The sequence below is a fragment of the Oxyura jamaicensis genome, chromosome 3 (assembly GCF_011077185.1).
Source record: "Oxyura jamaicensis isolate SHBP4307 breed ruddy duck chromosome 3, BPBGC_Ojam_1.0, whole genome shotgun sequence".
In the NCBI taxonomy this organism is placed as follows: Eukaryota; Metazoa; Chordata; class Aves; order Anseriformes; family Anatidae; genus Oxyura; species Oxyura jamaicensis.
Genome location: NC_048895.1, coordinates 6,409,003 through 6,432,230, shown reverse-complemented (window position 1 = coordinate 6,432,230; position 23,228 = coordinate 6,409,003). Strand labels below are relative to the sequence as shown.

At 37.9% G+C, this 23,228-nt stretch overlaps 1 protein-coding gene across 14 annotated transcripts in view; it reads right to left on the bottom strand.

Annotated features, from left to right (window-relative positions):
• Positions 1-1,142: 1,142 nt before the first annotated feature.
• The window catches only part of SLX4IP (SLX4 interacting protein), a 79,700-nt gene continuing 57,614 nt past the window's right edge, over positions 1,143-23,228 (bottom strand). For 11 of the 14 annotated variants that reach the window (XM_035320363.1, XM_035320362.1, XM_035320358.1 and 8 more), the window contains 5 exons: positions 20,232-20,285; positions 19,582-19,659; positions 16,889-16,977; positions 3,817-3,926; positions 1,143-2,299 (listed from right to left, as the gene is read on the bottom strand). In XM_035320363.1, the coding sequence (XP_035176254.1) occupies positions 1,480-2,299; positions 3,817-3,926; positions 16,889-16,977; positions 19,582-19,659; positions 20,232-20,285 (1,151 nt within the window). In that variant the 3' untranslated portion in view covers positions 1,143-1,479. Of the gene's footprint in view, positions 2,300-3,816; positions 3,927-16,888; positions 16,978-19,581; positions 19,660-20,231; positions 20,286-21,080; positions 21,269-23,228 lie in introns of those variants that run through there. The other 3 variants (XM_035320370.1, XM_035320368.1, XM_035320371.1) reach the window with 3 other exon arrangements.

Below are 23,228 nucleotides of genomic sequence, written 5' to 3'. Positions count from 1 at the left end.
AAAGGTGCTTTTTACTCCCTTACTAGCAAAGTATCTTGAGCCTGTAGAAAAGACAAGAGTAAACATACCTCAAGCTATTCTTCTTCCAAACCCAGGTTCATTTGGAGACTTCACTGCACTTTTCACTAGGAAGACCTTTTTGCAGAGCCTGAAGATTGGTAAGCATTAGCAATCTTACTGCAAAGCATTACAAGAAACATCTTGCAAACAGGCTGAAAGACAAAAGAGAAAATGTCTTCTAGCAGGCATGCAGAATCTTTTTCATTTACAGCAAAAGCAGATTTTTTTTAATAGCAGAAAAGATGCTGTTCAGTTGACAGTGTTTTGCTGTCAACTGCTGAGTTGCCAACTCTCTAACGTGTGCTACATACCAACTCTAACGCTTATGGATGTGAATCTTCCTATTAAACTAAATAAAGTTACTCACAACAGTAAGTGTATGTCTGTAAGAATTCTGCAAAATTTGCTTCATATAAAGCGTCTTTGCTCACATTGATTTTGAGAGAATGATCAAAAGGAAATTGCTTGTAATTTTATTTTAACCATTTAAAAACACAAACAACAAAAAGACGTTACAGTTCCTTAGCACATCGGCATACAACTTACAAAAGCATTATTAAAAAACACCGTACGATTAAAAATTACTTGTATCTTAAAATAAAAAATAACTCAGATCGCTAACACCTGAAAAGCACAGACTGTTGTCCTTGCACACAAACAAGGCTTGATTGTGAAACCTGAGTGCATAAAGAAGTGTATGCATGTTTATGTATGAACTTTCCCCAACAGCAATGTTTGCAAATCCAGGTAACTACACACATGAAAGTAATATTCAGTTTTCCAAACACTGAATGCATGATCACTCGTATCCACAGCCCAAGCACAAACTATAGTTATTTGGAAAGCCCACTGAAAAGTGGCCCTTAAATTAGCAGCAATATTAAAATCTGGTTAAAGATTTATTTGAAATAACCTCAATTTGCCTTACTGTTGTAAAGATCACATGAATAAACCACAAACTTCCTAATGCAGAAAAAGGATTATTTTTTACTAAAATAAACCATGTGTTTAGAAACATCAAAAAAAAAAAAAAAAGGATAACTGCAGCTGTTAACAGATTACAAAAGTGATTTTAACTTTTACTGTCATCAGCTGTCAGGACTTTTTAATAGTACCAAAACATGCAGAGATCTGAAATTCTGCTTAGTAAATATTTTATAGGAGATTTTTCCTTTTATAAATATTACATCTGATTTGTACAGTATTTATGGGTCTAATGTCAAAAGACATAACAGAATTATCTTACAGTGCCAAATAGCTATGATGTTTAGTTAACTATTTTTTCTTTAAAAGTTTATCTAATTTGGACTTTTTAAAGATTACTTTTCATTATTTTGAATTGCTTCCTACTTTTTACATATGCTTTCCAAACACAAATCTGGCTGTCCATTCCATGCCACCGAGGTAATATTTCAGGCTTTATGACTTCTTAAGCCTTCGTAGTTTTAACTTCCTGAGACCATCTTCACCCTCTTTTTTCCTTTTTTGTGTAGACTTCTCCAAAGGCACAGGCTGCAGTTCTAAACAAGATGACGAAGGCATGGCAGGTAATTCTTTGGTGGTTGTGCCTGGTTCATTTTGGTTTGTCTGCACTATGTTGTGCCCCACAGAAGGTTGCTGGGAGAGGTTTTTTCCCAAAGTAAGTGACTCTTCATCAGACACAGTCTTTGTTAAGTCTTGTTCAGAAAACACCATGGAATTAAGTGGGGTCTTTTCCTCCAAGAACAGACCTGAACAACCATCATTCCATTTACTCATTTCGGTATTCCTAGGAATTAAAGCAGCCTCTTTAGAGGATGCTTTTTTGAAATGGTCTAACTTTTCTTCTGAACCACAACTCCCTTGTTGAGCCTGTGTTTTGGTCACTTTTTGATTTTGTTTTGGATCTAGCAGTGCTGACTCATAGCTACAAGGAGGGTTCTTGCTTAGAAGTCTTGACTTCAACTGCTCCACAGAGTGAGGTTTTCGCTGGCTGCTAGTATCCTCTGGCTGTCTCTGATTAACGTTATTTTCCATCTCTAAAATAGGAAGCTCCAAGTTGCTCTCAGCTGTATTTATGCAATCCTTTAGTTGTCCTGTACTCCTACATTTCACTTCAGATTGAGGATTGGTGGAAGTTTGACACTCATTCTTTCTGTTCTCTGTCTGTGAGTCCACTGCGCCAAAATCCACTTTCTTGGAGTCCTTGCTGGTTTGGGGTTTGCTTGTGCTACTTTTCCTTTTCTTTGTCCTTTTCACACTGCAATATAAAGGGATTTTGTTTTTAATAAAAAGGAATCTCCACTGCCTCAATTTACCCTTCTTACAAACTCTGAAAGACCACTAAGGTTCCTCTTTCTGAACATGGAAAAAATTCCCCTCTATCATCTTGTCAAGCAGCAATGTTTGTCTAGTGTGGATAATATCAAGTGTTATCCATCTGATTTTCCACTGCACTAGGGGAACCCTACTTATTAATGACTAAGCCATGGAGTTCACATTCTATTCCAAGAGGCAGAACTGGATTCATTACAAATGTTAAAGGTCAACTCTGCATAAGTATATTGAATTCCTTCCCAAACTGGCTAGATAAAATAGTATTTCATAAGTGCCCAAATCATTTCAAACCATTCCCATATATTCGTATGCGTAATGTGTATCTAAAGAATAGAGGGGGGCAAGGGGGAGAGGCAGTGTGTGCGTCTGTGTGAGTTTCTAATCTCTAGTTTAGAAACGTTCCTCTGGAATTTTTCCCAGGACATTTCAAAGCATTACTTTAAAGTTAACCACTACTCATCTAATATCAAGCCTGCTCATCTGGGAAGGACTTAGGTAATGCACACAGATGATATTCTGAAAGGAACTATACACGAAAAGGGAATCACAAGGGACATGATGGAGTGTCAGTATGTAAACACTCCTCAGCAGCATTACCTCCAAATCTACACTTCACATAGGCAGTGAGATTAACTTTATGCACAAGTACTGAAGCTGCCTATGTAAGATTTCAAGTCTAAAGATAGTGCTATAGATCCTCTGATGCTGGGTCTGCTTTCTGCTGGTCTGCTGACACCAAGCAGTTCCCCACTTGACGTATTTAACTTTACGGAAAGGGAGCTCTTACAAAATAGGTAGAGCTGGCATACCTGCAAATCTAATCTTCCCTCTAAAGACATCACAGATGAGACAACACAGGTTAAAACAAAAGTTGACAGGGGTCACAGCAGTTCCTTGATTCCACAGTTGATGTACTGAACATTTGGAACTACTGGCAGTTTGTGCAAGTACCAATGGCATCCTGGTACAGCAGAGGACCAGCAGAACATTCAGCTGACCCTTACACCCTCCCCATCCACTACACCACATGTGCATGACACTCTTCAGCTGTGTCCAAAGATACAGACTAATATTGTGGTATGCTGCAGACTCTCAAAATGAACAAAAAATATATTTGCAAGTGTTTTTCACCCGATTCAAACATCACTTATTTATTTTGGCTCAGAGCTTCTTTCAAGAAAAAAAAACACCCTGTTTTGGTTCTGTCACATGCTATGTGAGATATCTATGTGGGTTGTAATAGCTTTTTTCATGCTGTACAAAATAACAAAGATCATTTTATGTGCTTATTCAGACTAGAGGAGTAGTCTCTTAATAATCTCAAATAATATTTTACAGAGGAGTTCATGCTATTTGACATTTTATCCCATAGGCTAGACTCTATTTACCCAAATTTTATCAGATTATAAATGTAACAGCTTAGAAACAATTGTGACATACATTTCTCTCAAGATGTCTTGCTTTATCTGCTCGTTCAGACTAATCTTAAGCTTTCTGTTCTCAGCAGATTCAGTAAAATATTCAGATGTCCCACTGGAAACTTCTTCTTTCTGATCCAAAAGAAAACACAGGTTTAAAACATGACACATCAAGCTATGATTATTCAACATTAAGCTCCATTTCTAATACTAAGACTTACAGATGTTCTTTATTATTTTGATCCAAGCAGTCTAAGAGAAATGGCTAAGTACAGAATTATTTTTAATATTTTAATATTTGGGAGTCTAGTCGGTTCACTCCCTTTTCAGATTCCCAGCAAACATATTTCATATGCTAAAATGTACCGCAAACAAACAAGACTGCAATGTAAAGGATGTAGCTTTCCAAACCATCTGAGGAAACTGTTGGCAAATATTTGACATCTTTGTGGCTCAAACTGTGACAAATGCCAGGAATCTCTGTTACAGACAGGAGCATGTTTGTCAGGTTTTTTTTCTGAAGAGACTGACTGGCGCAGTGGTCTATACACTTATTCTCAGAAGAATTCCCATAATTTTCCATACTTACAGAAAATATACAGAGTATTACTTGCTCATTTAAGAAAGCAAGGGTTAAAACTTTTAATACTAACATTCAAATGCTCACAGCTTGTAGTGGTTGGCTACTACAGGACAACAGGGGAATTCTTTCTGGTCTCAGCTAACAGCAGTACCATAGTTTTATATAATATGAGATTGAGGCAAGAGGGAGGGAACGAAAATGCTGTCTCTTCAAGCTGTGCGCATTTCCTTTCACAATGAAACAATCTCAATGAGGGAAGGGCCATTTGCTGACTTCACTATTAACAACTGCATACTTCAAAAAAGTATCATCTCTGAGGCTAGGGAAAGGAGGAAAAAAAACACGTGGCAAAGTCAAGAAGAGAAGAGGCTTTGTGCGTCTCCTTTTCTTTGATAGCATTTTTCTTCATCAGCCTGAATAATGCAGCTTCTGCCTGGGGCTCATCAAATGTAGGGAGTGCTTGTATTTATGCCGTCCCAATGCGCACTGTGAACCTAGCGCAGTGGAGCCAGGCGGTATGAAAGGACTGAAGCACAGAGGGACAGCAGAGGCACAAGGCCAAAGCATGTACACGACTGCTGCCTGGAACACCGCTCAGGAACCTGTCACTTACATGGGATTAAGCCCTGCCCATTTTATTTTATTTAAGTTTTATGGAAGGGGGGGGGGATCCCACCTCTATTCCAGAAGAATAAATCAGTGCAATCAGCTTCCTGTTTTGTAAGCAGAAAGAGGGCAATCAGGCAAAGAAAAAGGGCCATTTTGACTGTTTAAAAAACTACAGCTGTTCTGAGCCTTCGTTTCAGTGGCAAGTTGTGCAAATCTTTTTGTGTGCATTAACAGAGGCATGAAGTTCTGTGCACTAATGCTGCAACACGTGTTTACAGTAGGCACAAAACATACGGGACATACATGCGATGTGATTTCAACCTCAAAAATCAAGCCTAACTAGTTTAATCTGAAGGATAAATTGCTGCTTCTATTCTTGCTAGAGACATGGATGCCCCTCATTTGACTTACAATATCTTTGTATTTTGCAAACTATTAAAAAAGGGAATATTGAGATACTAATGAGCTTTGTTAATTTTAGAAGGCACAGACTCTAAAGTCTGTAGAAACTACTCTGATTTCCAGTAATGTTCACTGCTCAGAGTGAAGGATCTTGCACAATAATTCTGCACCGCAGCAGTCGGAGAGCACTCTTACTTAGCCGGAGAAGTACATGCAGAAGCATTTGAACTTCCCTTGTTGTGATTTATCGTAACTGGGAAAGCTAATTACATTACAGCTGCTTCAGTCCTCAGCTGAAAACCTCAGCGAGGCAGACTGTGAGAGGATCACTGGTCCACAGAGGTGATTCTTCTAGATGTGGTAAACAATGGGTGGAAAGCAGCACTTTGTACAAAATCCCATGTGCCGACAGAGAGAGGAGGGTTGTGGACAGTTCCCGTCCACACATCCTTACAACTGCAGGTAGGCAGGAACTCAATTCTAACTCGGATCCCCGTATGAGCAGGGAATGGTCATTGCCTGGAATGTGCAGTCACTGCAGCGTGCGAAGAGCAGACCCCAGAGAGGGGCGAAGACAACACAGCCATTTCTCTTCTGAGCTGAGTCACACTGGAAGTTAATGGGCCAGAACTGAAGGGCAAACACATTCCCTTACAACGCTGTCGTCAAACTTTTATTTTGTTTTCCAATAACTTATCGCATCATGTAGAGACAGAAAAGGGTTAAGGCATTAAAAAATAAAAATGATTTATATGTGAAACACTTCTGAACATGCCCTCTAAGTACAGTAGATTTTCCCCTTGGAACCACACCCTGTAAATGCTGTATTTTGAGAGCTGAACAATTAACATAAGGCATATGAGTCAGTCTTTGAAAGACTCTGTGGGAACCAGAGAGCCTTTTGCTATTAGGAGTGATGTAAACTCCCTAAGGCTGGAGTAAGTCCACAATAGAAGGCAAAGAGAGTCATAAATAACAACAATGGGCACTCCATATACTACTAAGACACTCAGCCATTACTGGTGATACTTCCTTTATTTTCTTTATTAGACTTAATAATTTTAGTTAATTAAAAAAAAAAATAAAAAACCCTGTCTGTTCTAGGAATACGATTTATTTCCTATGGGAACTCCAGAACTTGTTAAAGAAAGAAAAAAAGCTAATCTGCTCTCATCCTGTCTAGTAATCCCAAATTCCTTTTAGGCAGTGAAATAATTAAAGAAAAATATTCCAGGCATAAAAAGGAGGACAGCAGAAGCAGACATCATATAAACAATGACACCATGACAGAGAAAAACGTCAAAGCACCGCCAGACTTGTGACTTGACTCTGAAAGAGCTGCAGGGAGTGGGATTGCTGTGAACAAATTAAAACCACATTTCTTGGCAAATTGTTAAAGACAGACATATTTACATTTGTACAGAGACTGGGTGGGCACAAAAGATTAAAATGCTTCCTTGGCCCTTGAACTGCCAAGTTCTATTAGAAATCCGTGCTCTTCAAATCCTAGGGTAAGCTCTCTCCTTTTTGTCACTAAAACTCAGCAAAGAAGGGCCTGCAGAAATGAAGCTTACAAAGACTTCCTACCCTACCTGTTCGTAATACTGACCTCACAAAACCTCCTCGGAAGATCCTTATCCAAAGGGATGCCTGGAAAAGAAGTATTCTCCCCTAAGACCTGCACCGAAATCTGACTGCTAGGCACATGATATACTCACTTGAAAGCTTATCAGATTGAATGCTTTTACTATCTAGGCTCTAACTCAAAATCAAAAAGAAACCCTCAGAAACATCCAAAAGTGGGGTGACTACCACCTGCAGCTCTCTCCAGGACAGCCCAGTCTAGCAATACAGCAGTAAACGCCTGCAAAGTAACTATTTATGGACGTGCACTTGTCAAGAACCCTCAAAACTAACCTGAAGAAGACTAAAAGGTTTGGCTTTTCACAAGTCAGCCTGGCAATACTGCTCATACAAATATTTTTTCAGTCAAGGGCTTAGGATGTTGGGCTGAAAGAAAATTTTTTCAAACTGAATAATGCCGCCCCCTTTCCCTCCTCTGGTTAGGGTTCATATTTTCCAGTTATCTCCTACTACACTAAAGGTAACAGTGCACATGCTTGTGTACCAATCAAGTAACACTATGGGATAATTACATTTCACGTCTGGTTAAAAGAAGCAAACCACACTGTTCCCGAGCTGCACTTATCTATGTGGCTCAACTTGCTCATCAAACAAACTTAATAGAAAACATCCATGAGTCCCATAAATCATATTTAGTATCAAAGCGCCATATAGCAGCCCCCATTGAGGCCTCATACAGCACACGCAGTGAGACAGTACCTAGTGTCAGGCTGAATATAATAATGCTAATGAAGCAAGGGTATAAAGTATTATCCCAGTCACACATCACTGAATAAAATTAAATTTAGTAAAAGAAATCAAACAAATGCTTATTCTTGGGAGATTTATGTGAGCTTGCATTCGCATGGTATTTCTTAATGTGACTTTAGCAGCATCATGAGCTCAGTCATAAAGGCTAACCTTTAGGTTGCTAAATGGTTATAACAGATGACCATCAGATCAGAGAGGTCACACAGGACTCCCCGCACTCTGGTAAATAGAAAGGGGCTACTTAAGCAGGTGGGGAGGCTTGTCAGTGAAGAATGAACAGGTACTATAATCTGACAGAAAACAGACGAGGGCAGGACTTTGGGTCTAGTCTTGTGCCCTATCCTGCACGAAGAAAAATTTTCCCATTACATCTCATTTCGTGACTCCTGCGTGACAAATTTTTCAGTGTTTCCAGCGTAGCAACTGATCTGTCCTACAGATGCTACTTATGAACTCCTACCCCACTGTAAAACATTCACAGTAATTTCCCAAGTACAGACATGGATAGCATTCTCAACCTGAAATACTATTCCTTGATTGGACTTGCAGAATATTGCTCTACATTTTAAAACGAGCTGTCCTGTTCGATACGTCAGAAAGGTGCAGGAAAAAACAGCAAGGATGACTTTCCACACTGTACGTGGGAGTACTCATTCCCCATCTGAAGCAGGTACTTTTAAGGAATGCTGATGGTTTTGAAATACATTCTTTTGAAAAAGTTGAAACTAGAGAAAATGGCATCTCTCCAGTGTGTAACCTACTAGTAGCATAGCACAGAAAGCAGAATCTAATGCCCAGATCAGCCGTCTGCATTACCTACTACCAACATTCATTTTAATTCATCAAGTCCCTATGGTCTGCACAATTTAGTCCAAGATTTGGCCCAATTTCCAAAGGACAAGGTATTAACCTGAGTTTCTCATACATCACTCCTGGCAACTCCCCACACCCTGAAGGTGTGGTTTAGAGCAAGTGTCTTCTATGAGGAAAATTCCTTATTGCTCTTCTTGCTATTCAAGTCGTCTTTTTGGGGGGGGGGGCGGGGGGGGCAATGATATTTTGTGTATAGCAGAAATCCCAAACTGTTCTGAACTTAGGAAATTCTGAGTTATCTAGGTTTTCATTTGAACATTTGCTGGGTAACAGAAAAAAATAGAAAAATTCCTGCAATAAAAATAAATAAAAATAAGCTGCAAATGGCATAAAAACCTGTGATGCTATATTAAAAAAATCAAGGTTACAGGGGCAGCTGTTTAAAACTTGACACATGTAATACAGGTCACAAGAACATCCATAACGCTTTTTCTAAAGGCACGGAAGGTGCTCCCGAAACAAATGATTTATTTACATACTCAGAAGCACGTGATACACTCTCTGTGTATTTGCTTGAAGGCAAAAAGTGTTAAAATTAATGTTAAGTAATTGAGCTATTAATCACTGTGATTTTATACACTGATGGTAGAAGACTCAGATTCTATCTTCAGAGAGAATGTCCACTGATAAGAAGGAGGAAAAGACAATAGCTTTTCAAGGAAAATAACCTCTTGTAAGGACACTAAAGAAAAAGGTTTTTTTTTTTTTTTTTTTTTTTTTTTTTAAGAAAAACAATGTTTTAAAAACATGCCTCTCAAGCCAACCTTTGCAGTCAATTTTAAAGTTTCTGCCTCTACTAGTTATGAAAAAGAACACATACAAAACATGTTTTATACTTTAAAGACCATTTTAATAAAATAAGACAACAGTAATTTTATATGGAACTCGAGCCCATCTCTCAACATACAAAACTATGAGAGAAGGAATCTACTGCTAATCATTACATGAGTATTTGGAAAAGTAAGGCTCTTTACAAAAAAAAATCTACACAGAATACACCTTATATCAAACAACTGTTCTCTTTATACAATTAAAATAGCATTTAAGAACCATAGGAGATCTCGGAAAGAATCACATATTCTTGATCTTGTTGGCTATATACAAGCAAAATATGTAACATAGGCAGAACCACACAGCCTAGGGAAGAATTTCTGTTCAACAATTTATCTGATGTTTTAGCTCAGTTTCCAGAACAAAACACTCAGTACCTCCAATCCCCCAAGATTTCTGAGCTCACACCGTGGTTCAATCCTTCCAAATAATTTCTAAACCTACAGGTCAATCTCATGCAAATACGACAGACTCACCAAGGCCTCAGCCAGTCTGCTGTTACATGTTTAAAGAAAAGTGAAAACCAGGAAACAACTTTCCTTTTTTTAATGTTTTAAACCCTTATAAATTTCTCCACAGAGGGAGGTTCAGTTGTTGCAGCAGACCAGAGCAGGGACTGGGGTCACTCAGGTGGATGGGGCATAGGAAATATGCCAGGAAATCAGCGGTATGATAGTGAAAGCTGATGACTGGCATAAGGCAAAAGATGACTGAGAATAAATACCAAAGAAAGCTGCTTTGTTAAGTTCCTGCAATGACAGAACAACCTGTTAAGATTTCTGTTAGGGATTAATGATGCAATATGAGGAAATAAAAACAAAATGCATTCTGTATCAAGACATTCATTTCCAAACTCAGTCAGGTTATAGCCACTATTACAACAAAATAGAAACTTGTACACAATGAGATGTGCAAAAATACGCATCAGAAATGCCTGTGTGAGGCTTGGGTGTGAATGACCCAACCGATCTGTACATTTCCATGAGCTTTACCATCGTATGTTTCAGCTTACGTTTCAGCCAAGCTATACAATTCCTATTAGCTCTATTAGTTTTCTGTCAGAAGTTGAGGAACAAATTGCTCTTTAAAACAAGAAGAGCAATCAGGCATATTCTTTGCACAACAGGAATACAGAGAATTATTATCTAAAGCTAAAGTCAGTTAGATTTTATTCAGTACTAGTCATCAAAATCTCATAGATGCACAGGGACTAAATAAAACCTTTAGCTCACTGTAGCTTTAAACATTATCAATGCCAGCTTTCCACCCCGCACCTTTGTTGGAGGTGCACATCCTCTCCAAGTTTGCCGGGAGCAAAGAACATAATTCAGTGAAAAGTCTAGAATCTGAGCTCAAATCCGTATTAATCACCAGGATAAACTGGGACAGCAAGAGCACGAGGGGAGAGCAAAATGAGGGAGGTGAAAGGATGATGACAGATGATAATATCTTAAATAACCACAAGGCTTTGACAAATGAGCTCTTGTGAACACTGTTAAGTAGTTACATTTAAATCAACTGCATTACTCTTCTAAAAAGCAACTACTAAAATCAGTAAAAGCTTACTCAATTTGTCCCTCCTTTTTGAAGATTGCTTCATATGGAAATCATTTTATGCTTAATCATTTATACTCAAGTTATAGGACCCTCTGTACTACAACTGTCCTTCATCCGTATTTTGCACAGAGGTACATAACATTCCAATGAAGAGGTATTCAACTCGCTTACTGGCATTATGACGATTCAAGTATTATTTTTTATTTAATTTCTTATATACATTCAAATTCTGCCTCCTTTTCAGATAAATAATGCTACTGAACAAAGATTTTAAAGTCAGTTCCTTGTAGCAGTATCTTGGCCTTTTTCCAGAGATCTTAGCTTATTCAACTATACGCACGAATGCTGTAATTGCTCTTTTCAGCAAAAGTACTTTGCATTTATCGACAGATTTTCATTTACAGTCCCAACGCCCTTTACTCATCTCTACGAGGGTTTTCTGATATTCTCCAAAGTCTTCTCTAGCCTTAACTAATTGAAATAACCGTGTCAAATTTCATTTCATCATTTGTCCACTTCTCTGGAATATTAAACAGCTGACAGCTATTCTATTTTCGCCATGCAGAAAATAAATCAGTCAGTTTGTAAGCTACACGAAGAAACCAGGACAAGCTCAGACAAATCTCACTGAGGCAACCTCCAGCACTGCCACCCTCAGGTATCCTCCCTCCCCTTTTGCAGGAGTTTCCTGCCCCCACAGCAGGGCTGGAAGAAGGGAGCGCGCACACGCACGCCCAGCTGTTCCTGCTCCCAGTTAGATTAAAACCCAGCAAAGTTTGGTTTGCAGGAATCCCTAGGACTGATACGTGGCAAGATGAGGTTCAGGTTCAAGTACAGAGACCTTTTGGAAAACTGTAATAGGAGTGGTAATCTCCAAGGAGAAAAGGCAGACAGCTGGGAAAAAGGGAATATTTTCAAACTGCCGTAGCTTTCTTCTTTATGACCAAGTAAAAAATGTCAGTATCATTACTTTGTGATGTAAATTCTCTGAAAGAGCAGTCCTACAATTCAAGATAATTTAAAGCTACACTGACATTGAAAGGGCAGTCTCATCCTTGCCCAACACACGGTCCATACCAAGCCTCTGCATTGACAGCAGCGTTTATGCAGCCACATGGTGAGAGCCTGGCCACCAAAGCTATCCAGCTGAAAGCTAACCATGCAAAAAACAAACAACAAACAAAAAAAAAAACAAACAAACAAACAAACAAAAACCTTTGTTTTCAGAGGAATCAGTGAACTACTTCAGCTCTCCACACGTGCCAATACTGACAGATGCTAAGGACAAGAATGCAGGGCTCAGAGAAAGGAAGAGAAAGCAGGAGGGATGCTGTTTCAGCATCAGCTCGAGCTGAACATGAAGGATGAGAATAAAAAAGTGACAAAATCTGGAAGTGTCAAAAGTGGAAAATCAGAGAAAAGCAAATCTTAAGCTGTTCCACTATGTGGTATGCGGATATTGTTTGCTAGTTTGCATTTTCCCTTCCCTGCCATTTAAAAGCAGCAAATACCCTTCATACAACCAAACTACAGTGTAATGTTATTTTCCTCTATATACATTTCCTCTAATAACTGTTATGTTATATGAAAACAAATGAAAACTACATTTTATGAAATTTAAGACAGGATAATGAAACTGAAGAACACAGCAAGTATTACAACAAAGCTTAATATTACATGCATTTTGTATGTTAGCTGCAAACAAAGGTAGCTATTAGCTCCTAACTAAAGGGGTGATCCTGCTCTCTTCTTTGTCTCTTTGTGTCGCCATCAGAAACTCTGTGGTTATAGGAAGAATTGGTTCAGTAAACTGATGTGATGGGAAACTAATCCTCCAATTAAAAGAAAAAAAAAAAGAGACTTTGCAAATGTGTCATATTCTGCTAGATCAACTCAAGGAACTAATTCATCCTCTACTAAAGAATCATTTGGTTGGTCCACTGTAACCAGAAAGGAAAGGGATATGCAGCTGGAACTGGAGGGAATATGGACTGACTTTTTGGTCATAACCCATCGCTATAGCAGTTTAACTCTGATATCATAGATACACATGCAGTTTCAGGCCAAGGTTAGGACTTTATACATAACAATGTGCACAACTGTATTTCACAGCATTTCCTTCTTCCCCAACTCAATCTGATATCACTTAACAATAAAAGTATCTTTAAAGTATTTAAGATAGATTCCACATAAAATTTTCTACTAAAGATTGCAAATTGCTCCTGCCTGAAAAAAGGGTTTCCTTTTCATTCTGTGTTCCAACAGTCACACCATTGCAGCAGTGCATACTCTAATATTAAGTTTCATGTTAATTACAGCTAAGAGTACATGTTTTCATGAGAGGACTAGAAGCCTCTTTCCAGCATAATCAAAATCCACTCAAATTATGTCACCTGCACTCTCGTAATACTAGTTTTAATAAAAGAAAATTCTGTAATGCGCATAAAGTATGTCACAATGACAATTCATAAAATCAGACATGCATGTAGATGATGAAATGGGTTGTTTTTATTTTACTCGAAGATTTATAAAGCACAGGGCATACCTTTAGCATTTTTCTTCTCCTACTGTACCTATTTTTTTGTTTTATTTTTAAGATGAATATTTTGTTCAGAAAACAGTTTTCATTTTTCTATAATTTTCTTTGCAACTTAACAAGGGTCAGTGGAAACCTTGAGATCTTTTTAATCAAACCAGGATCTCCTACTATCCACTTTATTTTCTGATTTCATATGAATAATAATTTCAAATTTCCGTCATTAGCTTAACCTCCGTCATGCTTTCCCTACAACTGCTTCCTCTCATAGATTCCAGTATAAAGCTGATGTGGTTATCAATGAATACTCCATTGTTAGCCCATTTTCAAATGCTCACAAGCCTCCAATAAGCCTTCCACCCATTTCCATTTCCACTGTTTCTTCAGATAACCTACTTCCAATTTTCCATTTTAGCTCTCTACATAATAATCATGAAAATGTCGTCATTTTTACACAGATGACTAATCTCTCTAGAGCTCTTTTATTTCCTTGGGTTTCCTCTTTTTCCACGTTCCCAAAGCTGTCTTCTTTTTCAAGATAAAACTATTCAAGATTACAAACATAGTTTTGCAAAACAGGAAACAATGGCTTTATGTTTATAGTTAGCATTAATCAGCCCGGCTATTCTTCCATCTTTTCCTTAAGACTTCCAATTTGCTTATGTATTTTCAATAACTTGCTCTGTTGCTTTAAACAACATTTCCCTTCTTCCAAAATGATAACTGCTGCCTGCAGCCTGTTTCTTAGATATGACCAGAGGAACACCCATTTCTAAACAGATTTTAGAAAGTAGGAAATTAAATATCAATAGATTTTCTTTATTTTAACTGTGCTCCTTAGAAGTGCTCTCAAATCTTCAGTTAATTTAAACTGCTTTAGCTAATTTGACAGAGACTGCCTAAGCCACCTTTTTCTTGGTCTTACAGGATGCATCACAGAAGGCTTCAAATTGCTTTTCTCAGAAATCGATGCTAAGGCTTGTGCTTGCAAGTATCTCAAAAGCAATCTAATTATGAACTTTCTCAAGATGTAGAATATATATATATATATATATATATATATATATTTCTGGCTACAACTCCCAGCACTCTTGATTTAATCACTCTCTATTCCAGGAGAAACAAAATAGCTTAAAAGACAGTGAAAAGGCAAAGGACAAAGTGCTGAAGATAGATGAAAAAAGAGTTGCAATAAGTGAGAGAAATACGTATCAGGCTGACATAAAGTTGGTTCAAAGTAATTGGAAAGGAAGGCATTGAGCCTGACTTGTCTTGACAGAGCTCAGGAAAGATCCAAACCATGAAACTGCATAAAAGTAGTTGTAAAACAAAAACAAAAATTGTTATGCCTTGACTAAGTCAATCGCAATGACAATAAGCAACACTGAAATGTGGAAAAGTCTCCATTAACACAGAGTCCACTGCTTTTATAAAACACAGATAGACCCCCAAACCAAGGGTGTAAGATGATTAAACATTTTAAAGAACTCAAATACAACATTATGAAATGATTCAAACCCAAACAACATACAGAGGAAAACAAAACATATGCCTCATTTTTAGCCCATGACAGAATACACTGGAGTCTATCAGCAGAAAGGTCTTCTGGGTGGTCTTTTACAGTCTACTTTGGAGTTCAAGCACACTCAGGGCTAAATTGCACACACACAGTGCAGATCTTTGCTTCTGGAGTGACAAAAACCTGAAATTATCCCTCAGTGGCAACCAAACACCCTCCCAGTTTGGCAAAGCACTGAACTGTAGTCTAGGACAAACCTGGTATTAACATATGCTGTAGGAGTATCGAGTCAACAAAACAGTCTGCAGTGGGTCCTTCAAGTTAGTATGACAAGAGTTAAAATGATTCAAAGACATTTGCTGGGGGTGTGTTCCCTTTTTGTTAGTTCTTCAGATCAGGGATAATGGCTTACGGATAGCTTTATCTTATTCTCTCCTACCAACACACCACACAGACCATGCCAGCCAGCTCCGTGTGCACCTCTTGCATCTGTAAGTAAAGCAAACTCCCAAGGCTTTATTATTGTTTGGCATATGATCCCATAGAGATTTTTGTTTGTTCTTTCATTGTTGTTGTTTTTAATCACAAAAATGTTTTAAATCCCTTTTTAAACAACTAGGAGTTTCCATAGATCAGATGGAATTTTCAAATAGTCAAGCTGAAGTCCATATTGTTTTATTTTTCATTTACCTTCTTACTACACAGAGTCATATGAAGTAAACTAAAAAAAACCTTTAACCTGTTATTTTATGGAAAGAAAAACAAAACAAAATACACATACTAAAGAAGAGAACTTGATATCTCGTAAGAGTTACTTAAACAAGAAAGAAATAATTATTTCTTACTCAAAATGCTAAGACAGGATTTTCTACTTAAAGTATCTAAATAGTTTTTCAAGATGATACTGAGAAAGTAATAACTTTCCAAAACAGCAAAATCCTTCTAAAGTTATTATTTTTTTTTTCTGTGAAAGAGCAAAACACTTCCTTGATCCTTCATCTTCTAATGATATTTACCAGTTTAAGAATCAAGGTAATATGCATTTAGTAAAACAAATACAAATCTGCTTGATATGAAAAAAAATACTAAGTACAATGTTTAGATTTTATTTTTTTAAGATGTCAAGTATATTTTAACATATCTAACAGCAACTAATAAAACATACATAGAGCTCAGCACGTAATGCTGACTTATTGTGAGCACAGAAGAGACTGCCTGCCACATAGCAGGCCACCTGGGTCAATGTGAACACTCCTGAGACAATCAGCAGTTAACTGCAGCATAAAATTCATAAGCCTTTGACCCTGATAAAGCCTTCAAGATGAAATATTTAAGCAGAATTGTTTATGGTATTTAACTACACACCAGTGCCTTTTTCTCCCTAAATGCTTGGGGAATTTTTTTTTCCCAGCAGGGCTAGCACTGATCCATTTGAGTTGTTTTGCAGAACAAGTGCTAAGAAAACATACAAGAAAGCCACTGACATTAGAAACTGACCATTATAATCTTGGAAAGTATTACAAGGACAAAATACAAAGGAAAAAAGAGATCCGTAAAACAAGGTGCCTTATGCGACTCAGCAAATGCTGAGCTTCCAGAAATCCCCATTCTTGTCTGCTTCAGACAGTTACTTCAGAATGTCCTTTTGAATACTCTGAACCAGTTGTTAATGGGATATTTTGGTTCCAAGATAACGTTCACAAATACGCAAATAATTACAACTATATATAAACATTCATCTTACCACTGTAAAACAAACCAGAAAAAATATAGAATAGTTTTGTACATACCAATGCACCCTCTTCACATGTCCAAGCACTTGGATTAAATTCAAGTTTACTGACACAAACTACAAATTTGTCTGGAAACACACGTAGCTCTGTGCAAAAAGAATTGAAAAGAAGATTGTAAAAATTAAACTGATATTCTGACATGTATGCATTTTATTTTTGTAAAGAAAAGACGGTGTAAATGGCGCACTAACTCACTTCCTGCACTCCACTGCTTGCTTGCTTCTTTTCAAGGTCACATCACTCATTTTTTTGCTTTTTTAATCATTAAAAATAAAATCAATAAGTCAGTTTAGTTCCCAAGACGACAGTCACAGCTACAAATTAGCCCAACCACACTTCTGAACAACTATACTAGACAGAACCAAGAGAAAAACCACTTCACAATGATTTATTTTGTGCTGTTCTGGTGATTAGTCTTTTCATAGCAAAAGTTACAAATTGTGTTTGTAATACAGCACAACATACTCAATCAGTTCTTGATCTAAAAACTCATCGTAAGACCAAGTGTTTCCAACACTGACTACAGTGATTTTATAGTCACTAAATAAATCAGTTAACTGTTACTGAATTACATATTTTACTCAAGATCACATGGTTTGTTGTGAACACACCCAAGTTGCGGATTGAAAATGGAAGGGTTCTCAGATTAGAACAGACCAAGCATAGCTTTATTCAGCCCCTAGAAATGCTATGCAAAGAGAAAAGTTGGATACTTTATTTGACATAGCCGGTAATTTCCAGATTAACACCTTCATATTTTCACCTGATTTTTTCCTCCCTTTCTTTCTTAAGACAATTACTAGATTTTAAAGTTTGCTGTACTTCAGAAACAAGTCACAACATGCTATTTTCTGGGACAGGAAGACACAGCGTGCAGAAGGATACCCGGGAGGTCGACCTCAGAGATTCTGGTAGAATATCTCCACATGATGAGCTGAGTATACGCAGGATGTACATAATTCACCAGTGCGGGTCATTCATGGGGGCAACTGCCTCTCTAGAAGGCAGTGCTCCTTCACCACCAGCACGTGTCCAACAGTATCTGACAAACCATTCCAAGTGCTTACCAGCACTGGCTTTGCTAGAGTAATTACTATGAAAGATGGGGGTGTTAAAACTGATTACCTTGTACTTGCCTTTGGTTGCAAAAGTGTACACAGAGACTTCAGATGCATCTTTGTTGGCAAAACTACTTGTTAAGCTACTGTAACTGGATAAAGAGTATGAGCCTTTCAGAAATACCAGCTCTGTAGGCAAAACTGTTTCCAAGGCAATATTCATGCTGTGCCTAATGTATGCAGGCTGCTGTTTCTTTGCTTGTATCCTCAAGATGTGAAAAGACACCCCCAAAGTTCTTGTACAATGGCTTTCAAACTGACACAGACCGCTTCCAAATGAGATACACAGGAAAAGCTGGACAACTATTGCAAGGACTGAATTTGCTGTGTGTGGTTCCAATAATCATCACTTTGTAAAGTTTACTTTGGATACTGAGACACCATTTACATTGCAAGATTCTTTTTCTGTTAGGCCCAATGTCCATTTTTTGTTTGTGAAACTATAGATGTATCTTACAGAAAAGAGACATTGGTATCAAATTATTTTGTGAGGCTATGTATTATTCTGGTAATTACTGACAGTGAAACCCAGCAGACTGAAGCTCCTCTCTTGCTAGAAACTTTGTGTAGAAGAAACTTCTGACTTCAGAATCAAAGCCTTTCTTTTTTAGCAGCATGAGTACAGCAAGTTCATTCCAGTTAGCAACTTTTATTGTCGTATTTTATGACAATCTCACTTGCTGGTTAACAAAATGAAAGTATCTTTAGGCACAATGATGTTTGATTGACACTTTAAAAAGGCCTGAATTTTAATATACAGAAAACAACGCCATGCTGAGACACTAGTGCACAATCTATTGTTCCAGGAGACAGGGGGAACAAGTTTGATGAAACATTTAAAATCAACACTGCAATGGATTAAAAACAGTTGGTATTTGAAGAGTTTTAAACACTGATGAATCCAATAGATTCCTATAAAAATAAGAAATACCTTAAAATATCCATTCAAGTAGTCAATATTTTAAAGGAACCTGAATAATTTATTTTACTTTTATTTTATTTAATACAAAAAGCTCAACACAAAGGGCAGTGATCATTACAGCTCCTCTTTATTGCTGTTGGCAGGACAGGATTGATATCACTTCCTTACAGAGCATCTTGGCTTGAGAAGACATGAAAAAGGATCTGGTGCAATGACATCACCTACGTTAAGGTTTTATAGCACTGAGCCGAACGAAAGCTTTTTCTTGCATACACTTGTACTACACAGTTGATGTCACAAGACACTCAAGCAATAATGAAGTGATTCATACTGCAACCTCTGGTTGATTCACCCTGCAGAGACTCAGTAAAATGCTGAGTCTCATCAACTTACAGAATTTGGTGTGGTTTAGCTGATTACCCTGGGGGCAAGGTATACAAAAATTTAAAATTAAGTTAAAAAATCCATCATATGGTAAGAAACACTTCTCATTTTTCAGCAAACATCCACTCAAGAAAAAAAAAAAAAAAAAGCTCTCAAACAGATCTTGATTAAGCAGACCAAAATTTAACAACTATTAGTTTGCATCCTTTTTTTTTTTTCCTCCATTTTGAACAAAATTCTAATATTATTAGAAAATTATTTCTTACCACGATAACGTTCCCCTACAGCACAACGGAGATTAACCCATCTCTTCATAAAATAGGCAGTAATGTGAAAACTGTTGGCTGCAACATAAAACAAAGAGATGATAAGTGTAAAGGTGTATCAGGCATTTTGGTCTTAAAGCGTTGCACATCTACAAAGATTGGTTGAGAGAAAGATGCTGCAGCTCAAGAAAACATAACTTTAAAGAAATATTTTAAAAAGAAATTGCTCATATTGAAATCTCAAGAAATTAGTACCTGGAACAGGAGAAAAAAAATATCTAAACAACCTACTAAACTTCAAGTTCTGGTACACAACCACAGAAACATAGTTAAGTCAATTAATTGATCACAATTGCTCTCCACTTAATAAGCTACTCTCACAGTCATTAGTCCACAAGGCTAGACTCCTAGTTACTGCTGTTTTCATTCATATTCTACACGAAAACTACGGGTAACCCTTTATTTAACTGCATTTAACTACTTTCTGGAGAAAGACAACATGCTCAAAGCTGATACAAAAAATGCTGACTATAAAAATCTACAAAAGGTCTAATGACCTCCACTTGCATTGAATTAAGTGAGAAATGCATACATTTAGACTCCTCAGTATCTACAAGCACACAGAGCTAACCCAGCTGCCTCAGCAATACCTGTAATGTACACAGAGGTTTCTTCACTTTCCATTCCTGAGAATGACAGAAATCCTCGTGCACCAGGAGCATAAGAAAAGGACAGAAAGGATTGTATTACAGCAAAGAGACTCCAAGACTAGAGCTAAGGAAATCAGCTTTTACTTTTGTTCTACTTTAATTCCCAAATTACCTTGGGTAAATCAGGACTTGATTCATAAAGGTGTTTAGCAACTTAACTCCCACTGAAACTGAAAGAAGTTAGAACCTGTGACTCCTCCTCCTCTGTCTCCTCTACAGCCTCTCCTTCCACCTCAGTAAAATGAATTGCAAAAGGCAATTAATGACATTTCCCCTGACTCTGATGGGTTCTACACTACTTATAATAGTGCTCTTTCCAAGACAGTCAGCTACCCTACGTGCAATTACCACTTGAGTTCAAAAATCCAATGCTACTACTGTTCTTCTCTCCAAAGATTTAACAGGATGCTCCTGTCCCAGTCCCTGGAGTGAGTGCTAAAGCACATCACATTCCTAAATAAAAAACAAAAAATGCATGTCCTCTCCTGCAGTCTGTAGCTCTCCTACTTGTACTCCAGATCTCCCAGAGCTCACCATGAAGTGCTGCTCAGCATCACCCCTTGTTAAGAACTATAGGTATTGATCATAATTAATCGCTTTGAAATTTATCAGCCATCTTTTTTCCTTCCCCTCAGGAAGATACTGAAAATTTGACTTCCCTTTAAAGATCAAGTCAAGATTCAACAAGTTAAGCCATCCTTTGAAAATGATGAGTGCTAGAGAAAAAATTGGATGTAATCCACCACCTTTATTAACTGTATATTTATGAACACAATTAAAGAAAATTACTTTTAGCAATTTCCAGTTTGGCATCCATAATTCTTTAACATTGTTGGTAGGATTAGCCAAATCAAGGAATCTGCCCTTCACGTAAATAAGTTACCAGTGTGATGATTGCATTTCCACTGTGATCTCTATAATGCCAAAAAAAGTAACATTCACAGAAGTACAACTCTCCAAATAAATTTCTAAAACCAGGAATAATGTATCTGAGAAATTTTATTTTTCTCAAGAAGGAATAGAAATGAAAGAAGTGTGAATCTTTTGCTTTTACACAGCGAAGAGCACAATACTTCATTCATGAAATTCTTTTAAGAATCAGGTGACACATAGATCTGTTTATTTGTCTTGCTATCCTGGTATTCTCTGAGAGGTTATGCATTCAATCATACTTGATTGACTAATGGCGTAAGTTTCAAATTCTTCGAGGCCCTTGATTCAGCCAGTTACTGTTCCCTGGAGTGGACACCTACCTCAAATCTATCAAATTATATACATAAGAGATGCAGAGAGCTTCACACTATTTTTGCAGTGTCAGCTCAGGTCTGATAGTATTATAGAGCCCTCATGGGGACCTGGCACCTGAGCTAATATGCTCTGCCTGGAGGAACTAACACTAGAGAAGAATTTGTGTTTCCATGACTATTTGCTGCTTGACATTGCTGAAAAAGCCAAAAGAGATGATTTGCCGTTACTTATTGCGAGCAGTAGAAAAAAAAGTTTAAGATGCATTGCATTCAAAATACCTGTATTTTGAAACTATCCCACAGCTACGCTTATCAAATGTTTTGAAGCCCTCTTGTATGTGACATCTAATCCAACCCATAAAGTCAGCTCGAGTTCGTAAACTTCCCAGTATTAAAATTGTCAGGATTATTGCAGAACTATAAAAACTGTGATATCATCTTTCTGCTTCCTGCAAGAGAAATATATTATCCAATTAACCACTCTGCTTCAAGGAAGAAGCAGCTAAAAAGTAAGCCCCACAAGGGCACCTTATCTCACAACCTCTTGCACCTTGCAGGTGTTGTTTTGTTTTAAACTTTCTGCACAGTTACTCAGCATGAGTCTCAATCTGCTCTCAGATTCAGACTTGTCCACCATCAACACTGTTTATATACTAGCATATGCTGATGTTGATTTAGGGCAAGCTGTGAATTATGCTCCAGGAAAGAAAGCCAGTGTATATACTCTGCAAGCACCAAAAGCTGCTCGTCATGCTGTCTGCAAGGAGGGACCAAGTGAGATGTAGCAAATAATCCAGCATTAACTCCTTTTAAGCACACTGTAGAAGGTTTACCTTCAAGCTACAAAAGACTTTTGCAGCCAGTAAGAGAGAAATTTCACAGATCTTGGGATCAGAAAATCTACTCAGCCTAACCTTCAGGTTCCTCTTCATCATACAACGCAGACACAGCTCCATTTTGTAGATTACCAACAGAGAAGCAGAAATATAAATTCTGTTAGTGGTCTCAAGTTTTTTTCCTTCTAAACTTCACCTAAAACATCAGATCCCAGTTCCAAAAAAAAAAACAAACAAACAAGCTAAACCAAACCAAAACTCTGGAGCCCCCAGATGTGACTGAATAAAAGTAATTCTAGAAAAGCCACAGCTCACTCTCAGCTGTAACATGCACCAGTGAGTGCTGCCTTTTAGGGGAATGGCAATTTGCACTGCCTGTTATATCTCATAGTCCCAAGACACAGAGAGGAAGTATCAGACACTGACTCTGTGCTGTAAAACTATCCAGCACCACTTGTTTGCCGAAGGAGTTAGAGCCAAGCTGCCTTGAGCTTCCAGTGGGCTGCCAAGAGGCAGCTGTGGTACAGCGTCCAGCAGCGGGAAGCCCTCTCCCACGGCTATTCGAACCCGCTCATCTGGAGCCTGGGAAAATGCCTCTGAGCCACTGAGTTATCTGGAGGAGCCTGGCAGGTGTTCACCTCCCAGCGGAATCGGGCACCTGCACGGCTCCACCACCAACTTGGGGCAAGTCTTTGCTAAAGCCACGGCTCGGGTCTGAGGAGGATGTTGCCCCCCCCAAAAGCTTCCATATCCGAGGCACCAATTTCTCATTGCACAGGGGTTTTACACCAGCTTTAAACACAAATAACAAGAAAAGTGTTTTTTTCTCCTAGCATAGGCATTTCATGTTTCTA